At 35.1% G+C, this 24,124-nt stretch overlaps 1 protein-coding gene across 4 annotated transcripts in view; it reads right to left on the reverse strand.

Annotated features, from left to right (window-relative positions):
• Positions 1-24,124, reverse strand: part of CEP70 (centrosomal protein 70) — a 36,924-nt gene that overhangs the window by 5,203 nt on the left and 7,597 nt on the right. For 2 of the 4 annotated variants that reach the window (XM_020986123.2, XM_020986121.2), the window contains 10 exons: positions 23,628-23,727; positions 23,211-23,334; positions 22,690-22,870; positions 14,779-14,948; positions 12,715-12,774; positions 8,746-8,836; positions 8,568-8,656; positions 7,936-8,010; positions 6,072-6,183; positions 2,279-2,449 (listed from right to left, as the gene is read on the reverse strand). In XM_020986123.2, the coding sequence (XP_020841782.1) occupies positions 2,279-2,449; positions 6,072-6,183; positions 7,936-8,010; positions 8,568-8,656; positions 8,746-8,836; positions 12,715-12,774; positions 14,779-14,948; positions 22,690-22,870; positions 23,211-23,334; positions 23,628-23,727 (1,173 nt within the window). Of the gene's footprint in view, positions 1-2,278; positions 2,450-6,071; positions 6,184-7,935; positions 8,011-8,567; positions 8,657-8,745; positions 8,837-12,714; positions 12,775-14,778; positions 14,949-22,689; positions 23,077-23,210; positions 23,335-23,627; positions 23,728-24,124 lie in introns of those variants that run through there. The other 2 variants (XM_020986122.2, XM_020986124.2) reach the window with 2 other exon arrangements.

A 24,124-nucleotide genomic window follows, 5' to 3' on the forward strand; every position in this document is an offset into this window, starting at 1 on the left:
GCAGCTAGGTGGTGCAGTGGATAAAGCACCTGCCTTGGAGTCAGGAGGACCTGAGTTCAAAATCCAGCCTCAAGACACATGACACTTACTAGCTGTGTGACCCTGGGCAAGTCACTTAATCCCAACTGCCTCACCAAAAAATACAAAAACAATTCTTATGTTTTCAAAAACTTAATGCTAGACAATTAACAAGTCAAGTTTCCAAATGAACATACTGTTAAGTAACTGCGATTATAAACAGACTATACGAAGAAAACAGTAGCAGTAGGGTTTTCAGAAACTCTAGATCACTCAGGGGTTAACGTTTCTAAAACTATTTAATATATGATTTCTCTCTTCCACTAAAATCCTACCACTAAAGTGGCCTGGAGGTAACCCTGCATTCTTGAAGGCTACGCCTACAGAATCCAATCTTTGGCTCATCATCATTACCTAGAAAGAATTCAATTATGAGCCTAGTATGAATTCTAGACCTACCGTCCAAAGACCAGTTTAGTTGAATTTAGAGAAGCTTCCCAATAAAAGGTTGGCCAATTATGATTAATTTTTTTTAATTTAAGATTCATTACAATGATATACTAAGTTATGAGGGGTATATTGATGTGTATCAATGAAGAGTGTAGCAATATGATTTCTCTATACATTTCCTATAAGTATATGTACATTTACAAAGAAATATAAAGGAAGTATATGTACATACATGAAAAAAATCTGGCTTTAAATAGTTACAAAACTGTAGTTCACTTTTTCTTTTTTTCTTGACAATCTATGATTTATAAACTTCATAAAAAGCACTTAATTAATACTCAATAGTTTGCAACAGATTTTAGCTTATAAAAGAACTAGTCAACAAGATAATCTAACCCGGGCAGCTAGGTTGCACAGTGGTTAGAGCACCAGCCTTGGAGTCAGGAGGACCTGAGTTCAAATCTGGCCTCGGACACATAACACTCACTAGCTGTGTGACTCTGGGCAAGTCACTTAACCCCAATTGCCTCACCAAACAAACAAACAAAAGATTATCTATAGTTATCTGAGCCCTGAAATACAATCTTCATCTATCGTATCATTGGGCATAAAAATTTACAACTGTAGGACTGGCTAATTAACCAAAAATGATTAATGACCTAAAGACACTGTAATATTATTGATCAATGACCAAATATTTATTGAGCATCTACTATACAAAAGATGCCATAAGTGATGCCAAAAAGTCAGTTGCCACCTTCTCCAGTTTTCATTTATTCTTCCTGAGGTCTTCAAGGTAAGACTGGATGGGCCCTAGCTGGGCATGCTGGTGAGGAAATCTTGATCAGGTATATTTAGACTAAAGGGTCTCTGAGATCCTGCTCAGCTCAGATTCAATGATTCTGCAAACCTCCCCTTTAACAAACTTTCTCTCTTTTATCTTCCTCACTTTTTAATAAATGGAATAGCTGAAAAGTAAGAGATTTAATGACTTGACTAAAATGGCTGTAGTAGCAAAGCTCCTAATATAATCTTCACCTTACGGGTTGTGGATTCTCAGAAATCATAATGCTGGTAATTCATTCAACAAACAGAATTCATGTGATAAGCACAAAACATTGTACGAGGTAGTGAGGAAAATACTAAGATTAAAAAAACACTCTTGCCTAAAGAACCTTACAATCTATTCTTTCTGCTTTATGATACTGAGAGAGAAGAAAGAAAAAAGAGGAGACTACATCTAGCAATTTTATCCTTTAAACTTAAAGAATAATCACACACACTTTTATAGGCACATAAGGCATCTAACTACTTATTTGCTAGTCTGAACACTGCATTACTTCACATGGGAAAGTGCATCAGAAATGGTGGATTTTGATTTGAATAATATAATTTAGAAAACAGAAAGGGGAATTTCCAAATGTAATCAATGGCTGTGGCTAAAACAAGATAAATGAGGCAAAAGCATACATGGAAGACAGAGAAAAGATTTCTGGCCTATGTAACAAAGGGGAATACAATATTAGGCAGGACAATCCAGGCCCTGAAAGCCGTTGTTCTTTTCAGGGTTTTCTACAAGCAGGATGGCACATGGAGACAGTGAACAGTAAGGGGATAGTAAGGCTAGCACTAAGGAAGGCATACACTACATAAGAATAGAAGACAGAAATGTTACAGATGAAAGATTGGGATCTGAGGTTTTCAGCTTTATAGAAAATGCAGCAAATTAAGCCTCTCTCATTGAAGTCTCCTCTATCAAAGTTCAGAAGCTCTGACTCTCAAAGGTTGCAAAGGCTCCATGTTTCCTTACCTTTAGAGATGTTAGCTGGTGTGCCCACATTTCTATTGTGGGAGGAAGATGCTCAAATCCACATTCTTGACTGTTAGCTTTATTACAACTCTGGAAGGGTCCCTTGCTCTGTTTGTATATTACTACTGGAGCTCTTGGATTACTAATAATTGAGTCGATCCTGGTTAAGATCTTTAAAGCAACAGTAAGAAAATAAAGTCAAAGCATTTAGAAATGTTTACTTATGTTATTAAAAGCGTGAAAAAGAAGATCAATAATTCAATGTGACATTTTCCTTTAAGGCTATCTTTTAAGGAGATCACCACTTATAAGCCTTTTGTTTTAATTTTAATCAACAATAAGTATAGAAGTGATAACAAACAGGGTTATTCTTCACACATTAAGCAAGAGAACCTAAAAGTAAATAGGATTTGAAATTATTTATAAATGATTTACTATAGTATGTTTAAAAATGTTTTATAAAGTTAGTAATAATACTCAAAGAATACAAATAAACAACAAAACAAATAATAAATGATTAAACCACTGTTCACATTCTGATTTTAAATTTAAATTTAAAATTTAAATTTTTAAATTTTAAATTTTAATTTTAAAGTTTTTTGTCATTGTTTAATACAGTTTGTAGTCAATATGCATGTTCTTACCCTGTTCACCTCATTTCGCATCCCCCAACGCACAGGGTAAATGATTAGCTCAACTGGTGGAGTACTTAACTGGCATGGGAGAAGTACTGGGATTGATGCATGAAGCTTCCAACTTTGAGAGGCAGCATGAAGGCAGTAAATAGGAAGACCACATTAGACTCCTGCTGAAGCATATTTGCTGTGTAACCCAGGGCAAGTCACTCAACCTCTCAATACCCAAGGCAACTCTCTAAGGCTATAAATTGTAGAGGTTATCAGCCTGCATTGGTAGAAGGAGTTTCCTCACTGTAAGAGTTCCTTATGGCCAATGAAAATCACAGGTCCACGTCCTATCCCTATACAAAATTTCCAAATTTTTAAGTATTTTTGTAGCACAAGAGTACTGCATTCCTTTTTTTTTTTGGACAAAACTTCTGGTTTTATTGTTTTGGGAAATCTCACAATAAAGAAACTCCCTCTTGAAATTTGAATGGCCTAGGACAATTATAGGTTAAGTGACTTGCCCAGCATTACACAGGTAATATGTGTCAGAGCCATGACTTGAATGAGCTCTTTCTATTTTACTGCTAACTTTCTAAGTATATAACTATGCATGTGTGTTATATATCTATATTACATTTACATACCATAATCTAGTTGGCCAATACCAACTGCAGAGATACGTAAGTAGCTTCACTCCTAAACCATTACAGTAAAATAGCTATGAATATTTTTTGTTCAGATATGTCTTTTTTTCCCCATTACCATTCAGATACAGCCCCAGCAGTAGAATTACTGGGTCAAAAGTTATGATAGCTTATTAATCTTATACTATGTGGTGAAAGTACTCTCTAAAGAGCTCACACCACCTACTGCCCTGCCAACAATATAATAAAATGCTTGCTTTTCCTTTGGCCTTGACAACATTGAAATGTTGTAGCTATTTTATCAGTTGGTTTAATTTGTATTTCTTCTAATACTGGAAAACTAGAACAGTTTTTAAACTGACGGACAACAATGGGTATTCTCTTATTTGAAAACTGTTCATGTCCTTCGACCACATCTCCATTAGTGAGTGAATACTGCTCCTATTCCTTACAGATAATACACATCAGATTGTTTTATTTCAAATATTTTTCCCAATATACTTATTTGCTTTTCATTTTGAAGTCAGACCTATTTGTACTCTTGTTATTTTCATTTTCTAATCAAGCATCCATTTTACCTTCAATAATTTCTTGTTTTAGATAAACATCTTTTTTCTTCACCACAACTGAAAGGAAATACACTATTTTTCTCCTGGTTTTAAAAAGTGTGTATTTCAATCATTGATTCAAATGAAATGTGTTGTAGATATATGGTATAAAGTTCTAAGCTAAAACTATTTTTTGCCCTTCTACAATCCAATTTTCCCTTGTTTTCACTAAATAATGACTCCTTTCCTCAGTGTTTTTGAGTCTTGATCAGCCTTAATTTGTTAAATGAGAAGCAGAGTGGTATAGTGTCAGTCAGTCAGTCAACTAGCATTTACTAAGCACCTACAAAGTGCCAAGTACTGTGATACTAGCTCACAAAAAAAGGCCAAAAACACCAGTCTCTGCTCTCAAAGAGCTCACAATCTCATAAGAGAGACAACACACAAACAACTATATACAAACGAGATATATGCAGGATAAATCAGGGGTGGTCTCTGAGGGAAGGCACAAGGATGAATGAGGACTAGGTGAGGCTTCTTGCAGGAAAGAGGAATTTTAACTGAGTTCTGAAGGAAGCGAGGGAAGCTAGGAGGCAGAGCTGAGAGAGGAGAGAATGGCAGACAGTGAAAACTCTCAGAGTTGCACAGTGGATAAAATCCTGGTATTAGAAACAAAACAAACTATGCTCAAGTCTAACACACGCTGACTGTCATCCTACGCAAGTCACTTAATCTCTCAGTGCTTCCACGCATTTCTCTAAGGCTACAAGTTGCCCAGTAGGCACCAACTTGCATTTGGCAAAAAGAATTTACTCCCTGATAGTTCCTTATACCAATGAAATCATAAAGCTGGTCTAGCCTATTAAATATATTAGGTTCTGTTTCTGTTGTTCTCCCTTTTTTTATCCAGTATCCATTTTTCTAATTTACAATTTTCTAATTTACAACTGTAAAATTCCTTTTAAAATCTGCATTTCATCCATTTAATTTTTCATAGGTCCTCCTGATACTCTGGGTGGCAGGAACCACTAAACATTTTATCAAACCATCTCACATCAAGATGTAGTACCTGACAGTGCAGCTAAATAGCCACTCACTAATGATGATAGATTACAAGCTCTAACAATTTATCAACCCACACTCATCCTGTTGCAAAGATAAACATTTAGGGACTCTTGCTTAAAGTAAATTAACATAATGCAGCCATGGCACAGACTGTTGAGAAGTTGAGACAAAATATGTTTGCAGTCTACTTTTTATTAGCTATAGTCCCAACCCTTGTGTTTATTTTAAGTATCATCTCTCAAATTATTCCCATATCCTTACTAAGAGGTCAGCTTTATGGTATGGTAGTAAAAATTACTTGCTTTAAACTGCCCATTCTTATTTAATTTGATTTAAAATGTTTAGTAAGTACCTTTTATGAAAGGCAAAATGGTTGTTCAGGACACAAAGACATTTAAGACACTGTCCATGTCTTAAAGGAGTTAAGAATCAAATTTTTGTTGTTCAGTCGTTTCAGTCATATCTGACTCTTTTAATCCTGTGATTGTTGATTTTAAACTCTCATAACACTGCTTTATACTTCTCTCTCCTATCAGAATATCAACTCCATACAGGCACGTGTATTAAAACAAAATGCCATTAATTTTTTTTGTGTAACAGTAACAACTTGCCTTTACATAGTACATTATGCTTATCTATTGAAATGAACAAGAGAAAACACTAAGGCTAAAAAAGGTATGAAAGATAAGCTTTCTTAATTTTACCATCTAAGATTAAACTCTTAAAGGGGAAGAGAGAAAGAGGGAAAATTTAGGAGCAAATTTAGGAGTAAAGGAAAAACTGGTGACATCATAGGCAAGGGAAGGCAAGACAGACATACATATTTCACAAACTCTAAGTTCTGACTGTTCATTACGCAACTGTCATCATTTTGTTGAAAACTCAAATGCGTTTACTCCCTATTTAGTACCTTGAAGTATTTCTGGTCAAACAGGGCCTGGCGCTGGCTTTCTATTTTGCTGATCTCAGAATATCTGTTGTCTAAGCTCTCAGATTTATCTTCTCTGATGAGTTCCTGTAATCTATATAGAAAAAAAAAATCAGTCCACACAAAATTCCTCTAGAGGACAATTAGCTATAAAATACCAAGGTCTCTAAGAAATAAAACAATAATCAGATTAGAATTATATCACTTAGATAGTATGATTTAAAGTAAAACTTTACCCTCAAAATATGAATCTCACCACCTGTCATGTCACTTTTTGATCCCAAAGATGTTTTTCTTTAATAACTCCCTTATAAAATGCAAATACTACTGGGAAGGCCGTATCTTAAAAGATCAACAGATAGGTTGGACAACTTGATTTGCAATCACAGAATCTTAAGAGTTGGAAGTATACTTGATAAGTCATGTGGTTCAATCTCCCTGCCATCTAATACAAGAATAATCTCTACTTTATCTCCAAAAGATGTTCATCCAATCTCTGCTTAAAAGTTTCCAGTGACATAGCTCATTACTCTCAGAAGCATGCCACTCCACTGTTGAACAGTTCTTAAAAGCTATAATGTTCTTATTTTTATTGTTCTGAGCATAATTTTTTCTTTAAAAAAAATTGGTTTATGTCTTTTGTTTTTATATCCATCACTTCCCAATATGACCCCTCACACACATACACCCGATAAGCCCTCCCTTATAACAAAGAAAAATAGTTAGACATCAAAGACATAGTAACCACATCTGACAACATTCTGCACCAACTCTAACAGATGGAGGAACATGTGTTTCCTCATCTGATTGTTCTGTGGGGCCAAGATTGGACAGTACAATGACTCAGCTTCCTTTCAACATTTTTTCACTTACATTATTGGAATTGAGTATAAGTTCTCCTGATTTTGCTTACTTCACTCTGTATCTAATAATACAAATCTACCTACATTTCTCTGGTTTCCTCATATTTAACATTTCTTACAGATTAATAATATTCCATTGCATTTGTAGGTCATGACTTGTTTAGTCTTTCCAATGATAAGCACACATTTGTTGCCAATTTTTTGCTACTACAAAAAGTGCCAAGCAAAATTGCGTTTGGTTTTTTTTTTTATTTGAAAGTCTCAGTATATTCCTATAATCTCTAACAATTTTAGCCAGAATAATTGGAAATGTTTCTTGGAGGTGGGAATTTCTGTTGGGCACTGGAGAAATTGTAGGATTTGCTTTGCCAATCAGGCAGTCAATAAGCATCTACTATGTGCCAGATGCCATGTTAAGCCCTAGAGAGACAAAGGTAAAAGCAAAGTCCCTGACCTCAAGAAGCTCACATTCTACTGGGGAGACATGTAAGTAATTATGTACATACAAAATATGTAAAGAGTCTATGCAGAGTAATCTCAGAAAGAAGACACTACTGGGGGATGGAAGTAATGGAAAAAGTCTTTCTGCAGAAGGTGGGATTTAAACTGAGTGCAGAAGGAAGCTAGAAAAGCTATGAGGTGGAGTTGTTACAGGAAAATATTCCAGACATGGGCCACAACCAGGGCAAAGGCATAGAGTTGGGAAACTGAGCATCATATTCAAGCAGGCATACCTTGAAAGAGAGTATTGTCTCTTTAATAAACATAATTACCACTCCTAATACCACTAACTCTAACGAAAAAAAATTCTGTGGCCAGTATCACCTCTATTTAGTGTCATTTGTAACCCATCTACATATTTCATATCTAACATGGTGCATCTAATATGAAATCATGTAGCCACATTAGGTAAATAGATAACTAAGTAATAAAATAAAGCAAAACAAAAACATAATAAATATATTTAAGTAAAACATAATTACTTTATGTTCTTCTTAAGTGCCTTCTCCAGTTTCTTCACCTGTTGTTTATAAAGCCTTAAATCATGCAAAGAGGGCCTATTAAAAATAAATTGTAAAATATATTCAATTTTGCTAAATTAAGAAAACTAAAAAGATCAAGCCTAATAAAACATTCTGTAAATGCAACTGATTGGATATTAATAAAAGTCATTTAAAATAAAAAATAAATGTACATTTGTTCAAGATAGCACACTGTGCGGATGTTCAGAGGTGATCGAATGTGGGAAATCAAACCATGTAAATATTAGTAGCATATGACAGCTGAAAGAAGAATATCTCAAATATCACTTATCCAATATCTATACTTTACCTCATGTATTTCTCCACACCTCATACAATCAATCAATATATATTTATTAAGTGACTATACTGTGCCAGGCTCTGGAGATTCAAGTACAAAGGTATGCCTAATTCTCCCTCTCTCCTCTTTGAATTCGGTCTTCTTCAATCTGGATGCCTTCATCATTATTTCCCCTTCCCTAAATCTGAACCCTTGTTTCCCTGGATACGTCAGCAGGATCTAGGGTTGGGATGGCTGAAGAGGGAACATTCATTCAACAGATTCCAAGTCTGATAACTTACACTTTTCTCACCTGCTTTCTAAATCTTTGCGGAGATTCTGATTTTCACATGAAAGTTTATCGTTCTTGGCTTTAATGTCTCTAAGTTGATTCTGAAATGACTATAACATATATCACAGAGAGACAATAAATCTGTGAATTATTACCTAACATTTAAAGTAAACTTTCATTAGTCATGGATTCTCCATACCATGAGAAGGTTTTTATAATGTGGTGTACCATCCAGATCTACAAAGTCCTCTTTTCCTCCTTCTTCGGTATCTGTATCTTCTTTACAGTGCCTATGACACAAAAGGTATGACTCTTCTGAAAATTCTTTATGTACAAAGGTGTAATTTAGCTAATAAAAATCAAGCCAATTAAATAATAATTAAATAACTTCAATATAAATTACAATTAAATTTCAAAAAAAACATTTTCCAGTTGCTCCTGTGCAGGAGTGAGATTTGCTTTCTAATGGAGAGTTGTTACATTGCTATTTCCTTCCATGCCCTTAATTCATCATGATAAACAGCCAAATTCTTCTGGCTGACCAACAGCATCCTCAAACTAAATAGTTAAAGCCTGATTGACAATAAAAGATCAACTTAAATATCTGATACCATACTCTCGTGATTTTTAAACTCTCAAGATCCTTACACCTATGTTGTCAATTAAGGTGCACAGTAAATTGTAATGTATTAAGACAGGGATTTCCTCAAACGTATGCCTTCTACACATACTCTTCTGTTTAGTTTTGCCAAAATCTTTATAGGTTCTAATGGAGTAGGAGTTTGATTCCAAGCAGGATTTGTGTCCCTTTGCTTCCAATATAATATGGGGTTCTTACTGTTCAATACTCCTACACATTTTGCCTTTTTCCTCCACTGGCAATGTGGAAAGCTCAGTAGGTGCAACAACAATATCAGCACTTCTAACATTATGAGTAGCAATAAAGGTGCATATCACAGAAATTCTGCCTTAACTTTAACCAGGTAGATTGTGACATTTTTCCTTGGTTAAATGTCATACCCAAAGAGAAGCAAGTCAGGGGAGAGTCACAGAGGAACCCTGCCTCTCCTCCTAGAGACCATTTTACTCCTTTTTATTCCTAAAACAGTATTTTTGAACAAGATTTCCATCAAGTGCATAGCACAGAATACAACAAGTATTCTACTGAATACATTTCCTGCTAAGATGTGTCTATACCATCTCAGAATAAATTCATCCTAAGCTAATAGATTTTTTTGTTCCCATGTTATTTTTCCAATTACTTAATTTGTTTAATTCTAACAGGTCAAGGAAATATTAGTACAAACATTAGCAGCCTATCACATATAATCCCATCTACCTTCAACGGGTAAAAAGCAGGCAAAGTGACACTGATAATGCAATCATTTTACATTCTTTTTTTCCCCCTCTCTTCCTAAGCTACTAACTGTGTTAGTACCTAACTAACTGGTTAGCCCTGTGCTGACAATGTCTTTTGCCTTATTTCTGTTCTTTTCCTCAGATCACCTCATATCAAAGGTTCTTTCCCTCTTGGTGGGCAAATTCTACCTACTCTTGTACTTATCTATCAGTAGCATTCAGAGGAAGCTACTCTAAAGTTCTGTAAATTGGATATCTGTCAAAGAAGTCCTATACCTCCAAGGATCAGTGACAAAAAAAATCTTGACTTCCCAATTCTGTTAATGGTACTACTATTCTCTCAATTAACAAAGCTCAAAACTTCAGAGCTGTCTTTTATTCATCCCTATCCTTTATTCATCATATTCAATTATCAATTACTGTTGAATAGTCCTTCAAAACATCTTTTAATTACATCCTTTAATTTCCATCCTCCCTGCTGCCACCTACCTGTTCAAGCCTTTATTACCTCAGGATAGACTATTCCAATAGCCTCTTAACTGGTCTCCCTAATTACCATTTTTCCCAAAAACCTGCATATCACTATCAGATTGTTCTGATACTTTGATGGATCCATGATTATCATCAGTGTGGGTGTTCCATTCACTGGTGCTAATTACAATCCTTCCACACCTTCTGATCCTATGCAATTTTTGTCCATGTCTTCTTCCTACAAACCTCCTACAGAGGATCAACCCAATGTGCTAGAAATCTTCCTTTGGTTCTTTAAGTCTTTTTGTTGTTGTTATTTGGTTGTTTCAGTCATGTCTGACTCTTCATGACCCCATTTGGAGTTTTCTTTGCAAAGACACTGGAGTGGTTTGCCATTTCCTTCTCTAGCTCATTTTTACAGATGAGGAAACTGAGGCAAATCAGATTAAGTAACTTGTCCAGGGTCACACAGCTAGTAAGTATCTGAAGCTGGATTTAAATTCAGCTCTTTCTGACTTTAGGTCTGATGCTCCTCTGCCACTGTGCCACCTAGATCTAAGATCCACAACTCCTTTGCCACTCACATTTCTTTCATGATGACTTATAACCTGTCTTATAGACAAGTTTATTGGTGATAAGCCACAGCACACTTATGTCAACTTCCATTATCCTTTAGTCTACCTGACACTGTGATCCTTCTGAGATTGCAGGCTTTCATAATTCATGGTCATATGGTATGACTAAGAGAATACTAGCGTTCCACAGGAGAGCTTATGGTGGAGATCACTGAAAGCACTGTGTTTTCCCAACTGCAATCTAGCCCAATTTCCTATTCTTATTCACTTCTCAGTCCAGTTCATTATCTGTCTCAAGTGTCCACCACACACACACACACATACACACACACACAGAGTCATATCCAACTCTTCATGATCCCATGGAGTTTTCTTGGCAAAGATACTCGCCATTTCCTTCTTCAGTTCATTCTACAGATGAAGAAACTGAGGCAAAATGGGTTAAGTCACTCCTCAAAAATCTTTACAGTGGTTTTTGACAATCAAGGCCTTACCCCCAACCTACACTTCTTGTCTTATCTCCCAGGTCTCTCCTCTATTCCAGCTTATGTGGTTTATTACTTGCCTTCTGCTTTCCCATTCCACACCTTGTTCTTTTGTGCTTATGGCTGTACTGTTCAAAGCCAAACCCTTAAAATGCCCTTTCTCTCCACCTCCTCTATACCCTTTGAGACCCAGTTCAAATCCTCATCAAACCTTCCTTGGGTGCTCCAGCACAGAATGATCTCTCCCTCTGAACTTACTGCCTGCGCCATTTATTTGGCTATTGGGGGGCATCTTTCCATTGTTTTTTTTTTCAATCATGTATTGTAACTGTTTAAACATTTTCCACAAGTTTCTATCTTGTTTCCCCAAGTAGATTCTAAACTCCATGAGGATCTCATACTTTTTTGTATCCACTATTGTCACCCTGCACATCACCATATATACACTAAGTGCTCAACTTGAGATGAAAATCCAAATTAAGTGCAAATGAAGATATTTGATACAACACGACTTCAAAAGTGATACAGTTTTCTTGGTCAGATGATACAAGTAATTATGACTATCATTACTGTTTTCCAGGAGCCCAATGAGGTGTCAAATGACACCTCTGCTGCCATGCAGTTCAGACAAGTCACAAAATCAATGCTCTAATTGTAACATTTATAAAAAGCAGAAAATCATACCTATGGGCATGTAATGCTTGTAAAGTGCATTGATGTCCTCACATCAAAGACACTTTATGCGATACTGGCCTACAAATAGAACAGGCCCATCTCCTTAGATCATTTTTGCATTGAATATGCTTTAGTTGCTTTGAGTTGGCAAAAACACCTATTCTTTGGGCTCATTCCTTAATCAGCAATAACAATTCTGTTCATATATGCAAATCTGACTTTTCATTTTTCACTTTTGAGTTTTATCTTTATATGATACCTGTATCGTTATTAGGCATTTTGTTAAATGTCCAGTTTAGAGCTATACTTCAAATAAGCACTGAATAAAGACTGCCTGAGTATTAAAATAGATGTAACTGTGATTAAAGCCAACAAACAAAAAAGAAAAGCTTATTTTTACTATTAGCAACAGACTAGTGATTTACCAAGTATACAGAATTTAACATTACTGCATGAGACTACTCTAAGAGTATCTTCAAGAACCTTATTGTAGTGTCAAATGCTGGTCAATCTCCAAAACAAAATTTCAAAAGATAACATGAAAATGTAAGCAATCATTTAATACCTAATACTTTTTTTTCTTAAAATTGGATTTAATTCTACCTTAGTTCCTTTAGAATTTTCCTAATTTTGGATTCATAATAATCAATCAGGATAAGCAACCTGGAAAAAAAAATACATTCAAAGTTTTCCTGAATGCTGCATTACGATATGATTTTTGGTATATGATTTCAAAATTCAGTAATAATTTTGTTAACAAAGAAATATGACAGTTTGTTCTATTTAGTGTCCCATTGACAGAGCAATGTTAGATGAAAATTCGCAGTTTATACATTAACATCAACACAGAATTTAAAGCCTTAAAACCAAAATCCTTTTTAGACTTTTTCTAATCATGTTAACCTAAATCTTAAAGAAATAATGCCCATCATTTTTAATTTCATGATCACTAATGTAATTTCTAGTGTCAATTTTTCTAATTTTGAAGACATAAAATGACATGATACTTTTGACATAGAATTTTGTTGAAATGAGGCAAAGGAAAGAGTCATTTGCCTTGTTTTTAATCTTTTATATAAGACAAGCCCTTCTCAACTGTTCAAAAAATTTACCAAATTTATGTTAGCACAACACTCCCAATTAAGATTGTAAGAAGTTTAAATAAATTGTCAAATAAAGTGTCACTTATCAATTTGTTAAAATATTTTAACAAATTTATAAATTTTATACAATTTAAATGGAAATGACTAATCTTTTCTAGATACACTAAGAAAAAGTTGACAATACAACAGTATCACTTCCATAATTCATCAAATAAAAAGTAGTCTTGAGTGTCATAATTTCTAATCTAGGATTAGAAAGCTATTAGAATCGAAAATTGCTTAGAAGCCTCAAAGCTCAATGACAGAGCTACAGTAGTTATTAGCAAGATCTTAGAAACTTAACAATAATCTTTATCAATCTTGGTGCCAAAGAACAGATAACGAAACACCCCTCCTGTTGGTATAAACACTGGGGACGATGGGTACAGAACATACACACCCTGTTGGTTTCAGGTTTTTCTTTGTTACAAGGGAGAGTTCAGTGAGATGGAGAATAGAAGGCAAGGTCATGGAAACTGAGTGGGGGAACATTTATTTGTAAAAACTATGATGAAAAATAAAAGGCACCAATAAAATGTATTTGAAATAAAAAAATTAAATTTAGAATTTAAAAAATATATTCTGAACAAGTTCACCATACAATATGGAGCTTGTCTCAAACTATTTTCTTTATTATCAAATTTAAACTTTTTTTCATCTAAATTCTAGAGATTATAATGCTTTACATTATAAAAGAGAAACTTCTGACCAAAGTAGGAAATTTAACCCTCAATTCAGTCTCATTTAGCACAATTTAATGCCTATGAAACTGTAGGCTAGATGCCTCATACCCACATACCCATTCAAGGTCAATCACTAAATATTCTCTTATCAGAGAAGTAAAGGTTCTTACAAGACCACATATTTTTCCAAATGCAATATCCACGGCAGGATGAGAGAGGGTAGAAAGGTGAAGGGCAGAAAGGGGCAGTTGTGATTGGTGAGGATTCACTGTAAATCTGGCTGCCAGTATAGAGATGTTTGACCTTCTCCAAGCAGGGAGGGAAAGTGGCACCAAAAGGCCAGAGCCTAAAAAGTTGAGTCTATATAGAACAGGAAGTGAATAAGGAGGAAATGTTGGCTTTGTCCCCTCCTTTACTCTCCCAGTGTTCCTTTATTTTACTCATATTTTTTTTCATCCCTGCTTTCATTACTCTTTCTCACAATACTGATTATTTTGTCTTGCTACTAATATTTTTGTTGTTTCTTTTGCTGAATAAAATGTATTTCCTGTTCTTATTTTAAAAGCCAGATGAACTGAATATTTTATATTTACCTCTCTCTTTCAAAAATCCCTAACTTCAGTTTTCATTTACAAGTGCTCTTGGTCTGTTTTTTTTTTCCCCAGTGATCCTTGAAAGAGAAAAGTCTTTACTACTGTTCAATATAAATAGACAAACCAATTCACTTAACAGCTACCTGAAATCGAATTTTAAAAATCAAAACAGACCAAAATTCAAATCAAAGTAGATTTTAAAAATCACAATAAGGGTGACTATGTATTAATTTAACTAGAAAACTTTACTGTTTATCCACGACAGTCTGCGTTGCTTGTTTGCAAAGCCGGTTAAAAACTCTTTTCTGAGAGGCAACACGAAGTTGTTCTTCTTTCTGTAATTTGTGAATTTCCTTCTGCAAAGAAGAAAGAGTTTTTTGTTGCTCCATCCATTTTTGTTCACACTGATGGTATTTTGCCTGTAGAACAAAACAAAACAAAACAAAACAAAACCACCAATTATGGCACATATGTGATGTAGTGTTTGCAGAATGGGGTTTTCCAAAGACACCATTTCCACAGTTAATACCACCCACTTTCTCTGTATATTCCTGCTGCTAATCTAGCTTCAACTCCAAAAACATAAAATGGTTAATCACACATTCTTGTCAAAAATATTTTTTTTGTTTAAAATACAATTAAAGTGACAAAATGATAATAAGAAAATACATTAAGTGTTTTACAGAAGAGAAGGACCACAGAAGAGGAGTGAGGAGTAAGGGTGGATGCTCAGGCCCAAGGATAGGATGAAGAGAGTTTGTCAATAGTATCTACAATAAACTAGCTAGCTTAACCTTGGGTTTTCAGAATGTATCACATTATTATTCGTAATCATTTTATCCCAAAGAATAGAGACCAAGGTAATGGGAGTCCTTTTCCTTAAGGAAACAGAAAAACAAGATTTATTGGACACTCACAAAAGGAGAGCCACAAGAATACCATAAGAACAGCAGGCCGGCAGAGTACAGGTCAAGGAAACCAGAGGATGAACAGTATCTGATAATAATATGTAGCATTTATATAGCACTTTTAGGTTTGCAAAATATTTTATAAATATTATCTCATATGGTCTTCAGAACAATTCTGGGAGGTAGACAATATTATTATTTCCATTATACAGATGAAGAACCTGAGGCAAAGAGAGGTTAAATGACTTCCCCAGGGTTACACAGATTGGTGAGTAGTCTGAGGCTGGCTCTGAACTGGCCACCTAGCTGCTTAGGAGTACTACTAAAACGAGAAGTATTTAGAGGTTTCCAAAAGAGATTGGGGGACCACTTAGGATCCAGGATCTGGAGTTAGAGGTGACCTAGTATATAAAAAGTTGAGGAAACTGAGGCGAGGGAATTTAGATGACTTGCCCAAGGTCATATGAGATTGCTGTAGAAATAATTACTTGTTAGAAGACTATGTGGCAGAAGGCGCTGGCGGAGGATTTCAACTGAATAAGGAGAAAGTAATTATAAAGGTGACTAGGAGAAGACTAGAATTGTAAAGAAGGCCACAAACTGAATTTCGGAAAATTTAAGGAAAAGTTAAAGAAGCATGAGTTGATATGAAGGAGGGGGAGAAAGGCTTAATTTCAAAAACGGTTTAAAATGAAAAAGAAATACCAAAAAGAAGCTGAAGAAAATAAAGACTTAAGAAGGAGATTGATAAGACAGGGTGGTTAAGTAACAAAAACTGATAGGACAAGGGGAAAATAAGTGTAGCTGCCACACTGTTGGGAGCTTCTTAAAATAATGCCAAGATGTTAATGAGAAGAGTTGTAATCACCCACAAGCAGGTCAAATGGCAAAGAGTGATATCAGTTCCATCATACATGAACAGATGGGGAAATTTTACAGTGCTCTGCAATGAGTGTGCAATGTCTGTATTTCTGACATGGCCAATAAGGATGTATAGGGCAGTCACTCTGCAACCAACTCAGATTTTTTAAAGACATGTACAGAAGATGGAAGGAAGAACAAATAATAGATTGTAAACATAAATGTATGGAATAGCACTATACAAATAACGATAACGTCAGGAATGAACTGAGACTAGCTAAAGACAACAAAAAGGATTTTTTTTAAAGCTATAATAAGGAAAAGAGAAGGTTCACATAGGATGGAACAATAACTAACCAGAAAGGTTCTATAGAACTGTTCAATTCTTTTGTTTATGCTTTCTTTGCCAAAGACATCTTGGACTAGAAAGAACAGAATTAAATGGCTAATTGGGAGTTGATAACTAAGATAAGCAAGAAAATGGCAAGAAAGTGCCAGCTTCCCCTATGAATTTCAACTTTCTGAGTACTGAAAAAACTGGCAAATATTACTGCTGAGCCACTAGTGACATCTGAAAGATTGTGGAGAATGGGAAAGAAACCATGGCCATGGAGAAGGACAAATATCCTAATCTACAAAAAAGAGAAGTAAGCAGAGATCTTAACTTGTATTCCTATGGAATTTATCATTCACAAAAAATAAAATGGGTAATTTTGACTGCATGAAATTAAAAACCTTTTGTACAAATAAAAAATTGGGGGGGGACAATTTATATTAAATATCTCTAAGAGGTGCCTAATATCAAAAGTACATAGTATATAGGAAGCTAATGTCAGCAAACATAATGTCAGTTAAAACACATTTCTTGATGCATAGGTAGTTATGAACAAACAGTTATCAAAAGAAGAACTGAAAACCATTAGCAGCCATATGAAAGAATGCTCAAAATCACTAATAAGAAGAGAAATGCAAATCAAAACAAACAACTAAAGTTTTTATTTCATACCCAGCAATTTGACAAAGATGACAAATAATAGTACTAGTCAATGCTAGCAAGATTGTGGAAGGACATGCACTCAAAAATACTGTTGATGGAGCTGTGAACTAGACCAACTAGTCTAGGAAGCAATTTGGAATTATGCTACGAAGTAATCAAAACATCCTTTTGACACAAATATCCTATCACTAGGTATATCAAAGAAGTCAGTGGAAAAAAAGAAGGGTCTCATATACACTAAAATATTTACAGCACCACCTTCTGTAGCAGCAATGAACTAGAAACAAAGGAGGTGACTAATGAGGGGAGAATGCCTAAACAAGTTGTATTACATTGATATAATAGAATATTACTGTGCTACAAGAAATGATGAATGTGATGTATACAGAGAAGAATGGGAAGACATGAACTGATACGAAGTTAGCAGGAAAACAATACACATAATGACTACAATAAAGTAAATGGAAAAGGTAACAACAGAAGAAACTGAATTCTGTGAAACTATAATGACTAAGCTGGTCTTTAATCAATTAACAATTAATCAGCAAACATTCATTCAGGGGTTACTTACTATGTGCCTGCTCTGACATCAGAGACCTTTAACTCTCATAGCACAAAGAAGAGATGTGGAACTATTTCCTCCCTTCTTGGAAGAGGCAAAGGACAATCAATGAGCGCGGAACACTGAGTGTAAACCATGCCAGACTTAGGTGAAACACTGGTTAGTTTTGCTGAACTCCCTCTTTTTTTATCTTTTGTCATATGGAGTGGTTTACTAGAAACAGGAAAAGGAGAGATATATTGGGAAATGTAGGTGTGTAAAAATATCTTCAGGATCAACAAGCATTTACTATGTGCCAGACACTGTGCTAAGCACTAGGGATACAAAAGAGGCCAAAAATGGTCCTAGCTGACAAAGAGCTCGTATTCTAATGGAAAAGATGACATGCAAACAGTAATATACATAAAAGATATACAGAATAAGTGGGAGGTGAGTTCAGAGGGGAAGTACTAGGAGTAGCGAGAACTGAGTAAGACCTCTTCCTCTTGAAACAGTTGTAATTGGAGCTGAGAAATTTTTTTAATTATCAAAATAAAATATACCAATATGAATTTTTTTCAAAAGATTTTTTAAAAAAATAACAGTGTCCGTAACAGATTTACCAGTAAATGATCACTAAGCCATTCTCACCTTTCATAAGTTCTGTTTCCACTTTAGGGAACCAAGTTTTAAAAGAGCCATTGACAAACTAGAACATTCAGAAGAAGCCAACAAAGACAACAAGAGAACTGCAGGCTATGCCATAGAGAACTGCCTGAAGGAAATAAGGACATTTAGTTTGAAGAGGAGAAAATTTATGAAGGACATGAGAGTTGCTACCAAATATCTCAGCTTTTAAGAGAAAGAGGGATCAGACACATTCTGCTTAGTTCCTACAGCACAGAAATAGCAGCAATGGGTAGAAATTCCAGAAAAGAAGATTTTAACCAGATATAGGGGAAACTTCCTAATTGTTATATCTGTCAAAAAAAAAAACTAGAAAGGGGTCTCAGGAGATAATGGGTTCTTCATCACTGAAGGTCATAAAGCAAAGGCAGGATACCCACCTGTCAGGGATGTTACACAAGAAAGGTAACGGGGGAATTTCTGTTCATAAATAAAATAGATTAGATGACCTATAAGGTTTTATCTTCCTAGTCTATGATTATAGGGGTAAGAAAATACTGGGCATATAAATATGTATGAAAATAACACACAGGACAATGGAACTCTTTTTTTGAAATGCTAATGATAAATGAGAACAACTGTATATTAAGGGAGATAAAATATCCACCCTTTCCAAAAATGGGATACAAACTATAACTGACCAAATGAAACCACCATGAAACAATAAAACTAGACGGGCAAACTGCATTTACTTCCACTTCATCTCAATGACCAAAGAAAAGTCCAGTGCCTTCCCTATAAAAAAAAATCCCTTTTTTCATTCAAAAGGTAAAAAGCACAAGCCTTTTAACCTACATGTGTTTAAAAACTTGGAGTAAAGAAAATGACTAAAATTCAACCTTCTATGTAGATTAGAAACTTGTTATCATTTGTTGTTTTATATATAAACTTGTTATTGTCATGCGTAGATTATGTTATATATGTGTGTGTGTCTGTATATACATATATATTATATATATATATTATATATATATAATATATATATATATATATATACATTAGTAGCATCTACCTTTAAAATTCACTAAGTTTTAGTGAATTTTGGGAGGGCTTACATCTTTTCTGGGAACCACTTTAGTATTTATTCATATTTTTTTTTTGGCTAGGCAATGGGGTTAAGTGATTTATTTCATTTTCCAAAAGAAGAAAACTCTAGTTTCCCACTTTGGGCGGGGGGGGGGGGCCCTATACTGTGAGAATTTGTTTTGCATGACTATGCATATTCGAAGGCTTTGGTTTCGTTTTTTTCCACTGACAGGAGATGGGAGAGAGAGAGAAAATACATGCTTGTTAACTGGCTAACAAATAAAAGATAGTGTGCTATTAACTACAAAGGACTATTTCATGTACCAACATACTTAATTGCTATAAATTTTAGATTTTTGCCATGAAAAAAACTCTTAAAAGACAAGCAAGAGAAACAGTGTAGCACAGAGGATAGAAAGCTGGTCTTGGAGCCAAGAAGGTGTGGGACAAAATCCCACCTGACATATACTGGCTGTATGACCCTAAATTGAGTCCTTTAACTTCTTAGTGATCTAGGAAATCCTCCAAAATTTTAAGTTGCAGAGAAGGTGCAGATACTCATCAGTGGAGGGAATGTCTTCATCTAGAAGTTCTCCATATTAAAGAAATCACAGATCTAGTCCCTATACTAAACACATGTAACCTTTTGTCAAGAGTCCTCAAGTCTCCTCCTCATCCTCCTCCCCTTGACTAATATAAGTCCTCACTCAATCCATCAAGAACTTATTAAGCACCTACTATAAGATAGACAATGGAGATATAAAGACAAAAAGCAAAGCCCTCCAGGAGTTTACACTAACCAAGGAGACAATATTTAAAGGTACATACAAAACTCATATAAAGCAGATGTAAAATGACCTTGGAACAGAGGATACTTGCAGCTAGAGGGACCAGGAAAGGTTTCATACAAAGGTAACACTTCTTGAAAGAAGCCAAAGATTCCAAGATTCATTCAGGGAAAGAAAAAAGGCAAAACCTTTCACAGAACCTCTGACCTCTAAATTACCTGTAGCCTCTGACCTCTCAGACCAGGACCGGGACTACTCAGAAACAGGAAATCAGGATACAATTAGGCACAGAGTAACTTGGTTCTAGAACCAAGAGATCTTCTTTAGTACTATATAACTACTGCTATTTTGGAGGATTCCCTCTGATTTCCCAAACTCTGGACCTTACCTGCCTAATGCTTCCTGCCTTGTCTACTCTCTTGATACCTAAACTTTGGTTTCCTTGACTCAAGGTATATTCTAGATTTCCCCTGGTCCCATGACTGCCTAAGCCCCATCACTAGCTGAAGTAGCGATGTACTCTGGGAGATGCAGGATGCGCCAGGCAAGTCAAACCACCACCATTATCTCTACCACCACCTCCCCTCCAACTCTAATAGAGATAGCCCACAACCTGAAATCCAAGGGCCTTGGGAACAGTAGTGCCTCTCGCACCACAGGTACTACTTTTACCCCAGGTCTACAGTTATTGCTGAGGGAAGCAGTTCCTATCAAGAGACCCACATTCTTCAACACTACCAACATCAACTGCAGACCCACTGCTTCCCATGGGAGTGGCAGGATCCCTTGGACCTACAATTCTGCTTCTAATGTAGCCAAGGAACCAGCATCCCAAGAAGTAACAGTTCCCTCCCTCCCCACCGTTATCCCCTCCTCTCTCACCCCACTCCAATCCCAGGAAGCAAGCTGCAGTCAACTACTGAAGACCCTGAAAAGCAAGTTCTTGACGCCAAAGTCCTTGGCACTGTCGAATGGTCCAATATCAGAAAATGATATCATTCATCCATGGAAATCACACTAAACATGAATTACCATCTGCTTTGCCAATAACATCCTAAGGATCATGGGACCTTTTCTTCCAACTTGCAGCTGAAACCTGCTATAATATGTTATTAGAATTTGAGTTCCTTAACACCAGGGAATGTATTCCTTTTTGATTTTTATCCTTACACACTCTGCACATAGTAAGTAAGCACTTAATAAATGCTTTTTCATTCGTCACTAATAAGTCCTTGAAGACACAAATGCAGCATGTGTATGCTAGCATTTTAAGCAGCTAACATAAGGCCATTATTTTCAACCAAGTAACACAACATTTCATTCCTTCAGGCTCATAAGAACTCAGATCACAATGACAACTACTCCCTGCCTGGAATATTTTCCCTCCAAACCTCTCCTTCAGTGAGAGGGCAAGGACAGATAGGGAAGAGTGCAAAAAATAAAACATGAAGAGTCATTGAGTCCTTTTTTTTTTTAATGGAGAGAAAAATATAGGAAGTCAGATAAAGAGGCCAGCTTTGAAAGCTAGAGGTAGATTTTCATCATTTTTGAAAAGAAAAGCAATCTGTATATTACTGAGACCTACAGGTTCATGTACATCCCATTACCTTCGGGATCAAATATAAAATTCTGTCTCGCATCTGAAGCTTTTCTCAACCTTGCCCTTTCTACCTTTCCAGTCTTCTTACACTTTACTACCTGCCTTCCAACAACACTGATCTCCTTGCTGTTCCTACCTTGAGCCGTGCATTTTCTCTGGCTGTTCCCTCTGCCTGGAATGCTCTCCTTAATAGCTCCCACTAGGCTTGCCTCCTTCCCTTCAAGACTCAACTCAAATCCCATGTGGTACAAGGGGCCTTTCTCATCCCCTCCTCCCCACTTCCAGCTAATGCCTTCCATTCTAAGATTACCCTCCATTTATACTGGATATATCTGGCATGTGCATTCCCTCTACCTGCACATTCCCTCTCCCATCTGAATGTGAGCTCTTAAAGGACAGGAACCATGTTCTTGCCTTTCTTTGTATACCCAGAACCTAGCACAACATCTTGCCCACAGTAAGCACTTAATAAATGCTTATTCAATGAATTGACCAGCCTAACACAGTACCTAACACAAGGATAAGTGTTCAATAAATACTTGTTGAATTAAATGGTATCTATTTTTTATTTTTATCATATTAAACACCAAAGTTGAATAAGGACTTTTTACCAATCTTCTTTAAATAGTTTAAGTCCTTAATTCTATATTCATCATTATTGACATTACTATAAATTACAACAAAATAATTTTAATGTATTTATAAATCACTTTCCATTTGAAATCTTACAGAAACACATGTAACACTCATACCTGTTCAGCTTTTTGATCTTCCTGAAATTCTTTCACTTGATTCTGTTGCTGGGAAACCATGACTACAGATTCTTCTTCAAGCTCAATGATTTTGGATTTCACACTATCCACAATTTGTTCCAAGTCATTAGCTCGTTTTTCTTCTTGCAAAGTTCGGATTTGTTCTTGCTGCAGTTCATCTCTGATTTAATAAATACACAATTTCTTCTCTTGGTTATAATATCAATCCATGTCAAAGATATACGGCGAATTTTCTCAATTTTAGATTCAATAATTTTTCCAAACTTCTAAGTCATTCTTAACATTTTGTCTTACATCAGAAACTAACAATGGTAGAAAAGGTTCCTTTAACATGCAAATATTTTAAGCCCATGGAAGAGGCCTGATCTGTCAAAACCATAAAAGATAAAATAGAGCATTTTATTTTTTTAAAAGAATACTTATAAAAATATGTTTTCATAGTCATAAAAATTCAAAGCAATTCAAAGCAGAATTTTTTTTCCCCTTAACAAAAATCTTACCTAAGCTGTTGATTTGCTTCGATGAGCTGATGGATCATATTTTGATTCCTTGTATTGTCATCCACCAACCTTTTTAAAGTCTGTCTAATACTCTGTGATGACTGCTTGTCAAAAATGATTAGATCTGGAATCAGACAAATTAAAATACAGTACCAAAAATTTGCCCAAAGTGTAAGGAATTTTAATTTGGAAAAAAAAATCAAATATAGATAGCAATGTATAGAATATGTAATGTTATTACTTATAGTGTCATGTATTATATGTTGTATATCTTATAGTATACCATATCTCATACTGTTATAACATATATCTTATATTTTATATTTAATAATATATTTTATTTAATATACATGATTTGGAAAAGTAAAACTGACTTTTTTCTAAATTTCAGAAACAAAGAGAATAAAGTTTGATTACCGCCTAGATTTTTTCCATGCGTCCTTCTGACAAGAAACACTGGTTTTAAGCCATTCTTTGTTAATAGTGCATTTATGCTTTCCCATTCTGCTTCTTCTTGCTATAATCACAGAGAAAGAAAAAAAATTACTGACAAGTTCTGAAGTAAAATTCATATACTGTATTAGACTATAAATGTTTTCTGCATTTAGGGTATGGAAATTTTTGCTTGAAGCTTTGAAGGGAGAAAATTAATAAGCAAGCTAAATAATAATTTTTAAAAGAAGATCAAACACAGTGCTACTGTCAAGGTTTTTAAAATTGTTTACACTGAATCTGAATTACAGAGAGAACTAATTTTATTTGTAAACAAAAAACACAAAGTCATGGAAGTTCATCTTCATTTTAAAATAATGTTCAATGTCATAAAGATTACACTGTTTTCTTTACAAGTCAAGGTAAAATAATTAACATGAAAATGAGACTACAAAACACCTAAAAAAAATACACACACACAC

The sequence above is a fragment of the Phascolarctos cinereus genome, unplaced genomic scaffold (assembly GCF_003287225.1).
Source record: "Phascolarctos cinereus isolate Bilbo 61053 unplaced genomic scaffold, phaCin_HiC Scaffold_726;HRSCAF=1367, whole genome shotgun sequence".
In the NCBI taxonomy this organism is placed as follows: Eukaryota; Metazoa; Chordata; class Mammalia; order Diprotodontia; family Phascolarctidae; genus Phascolarctos; species Phascolarctos cinereus.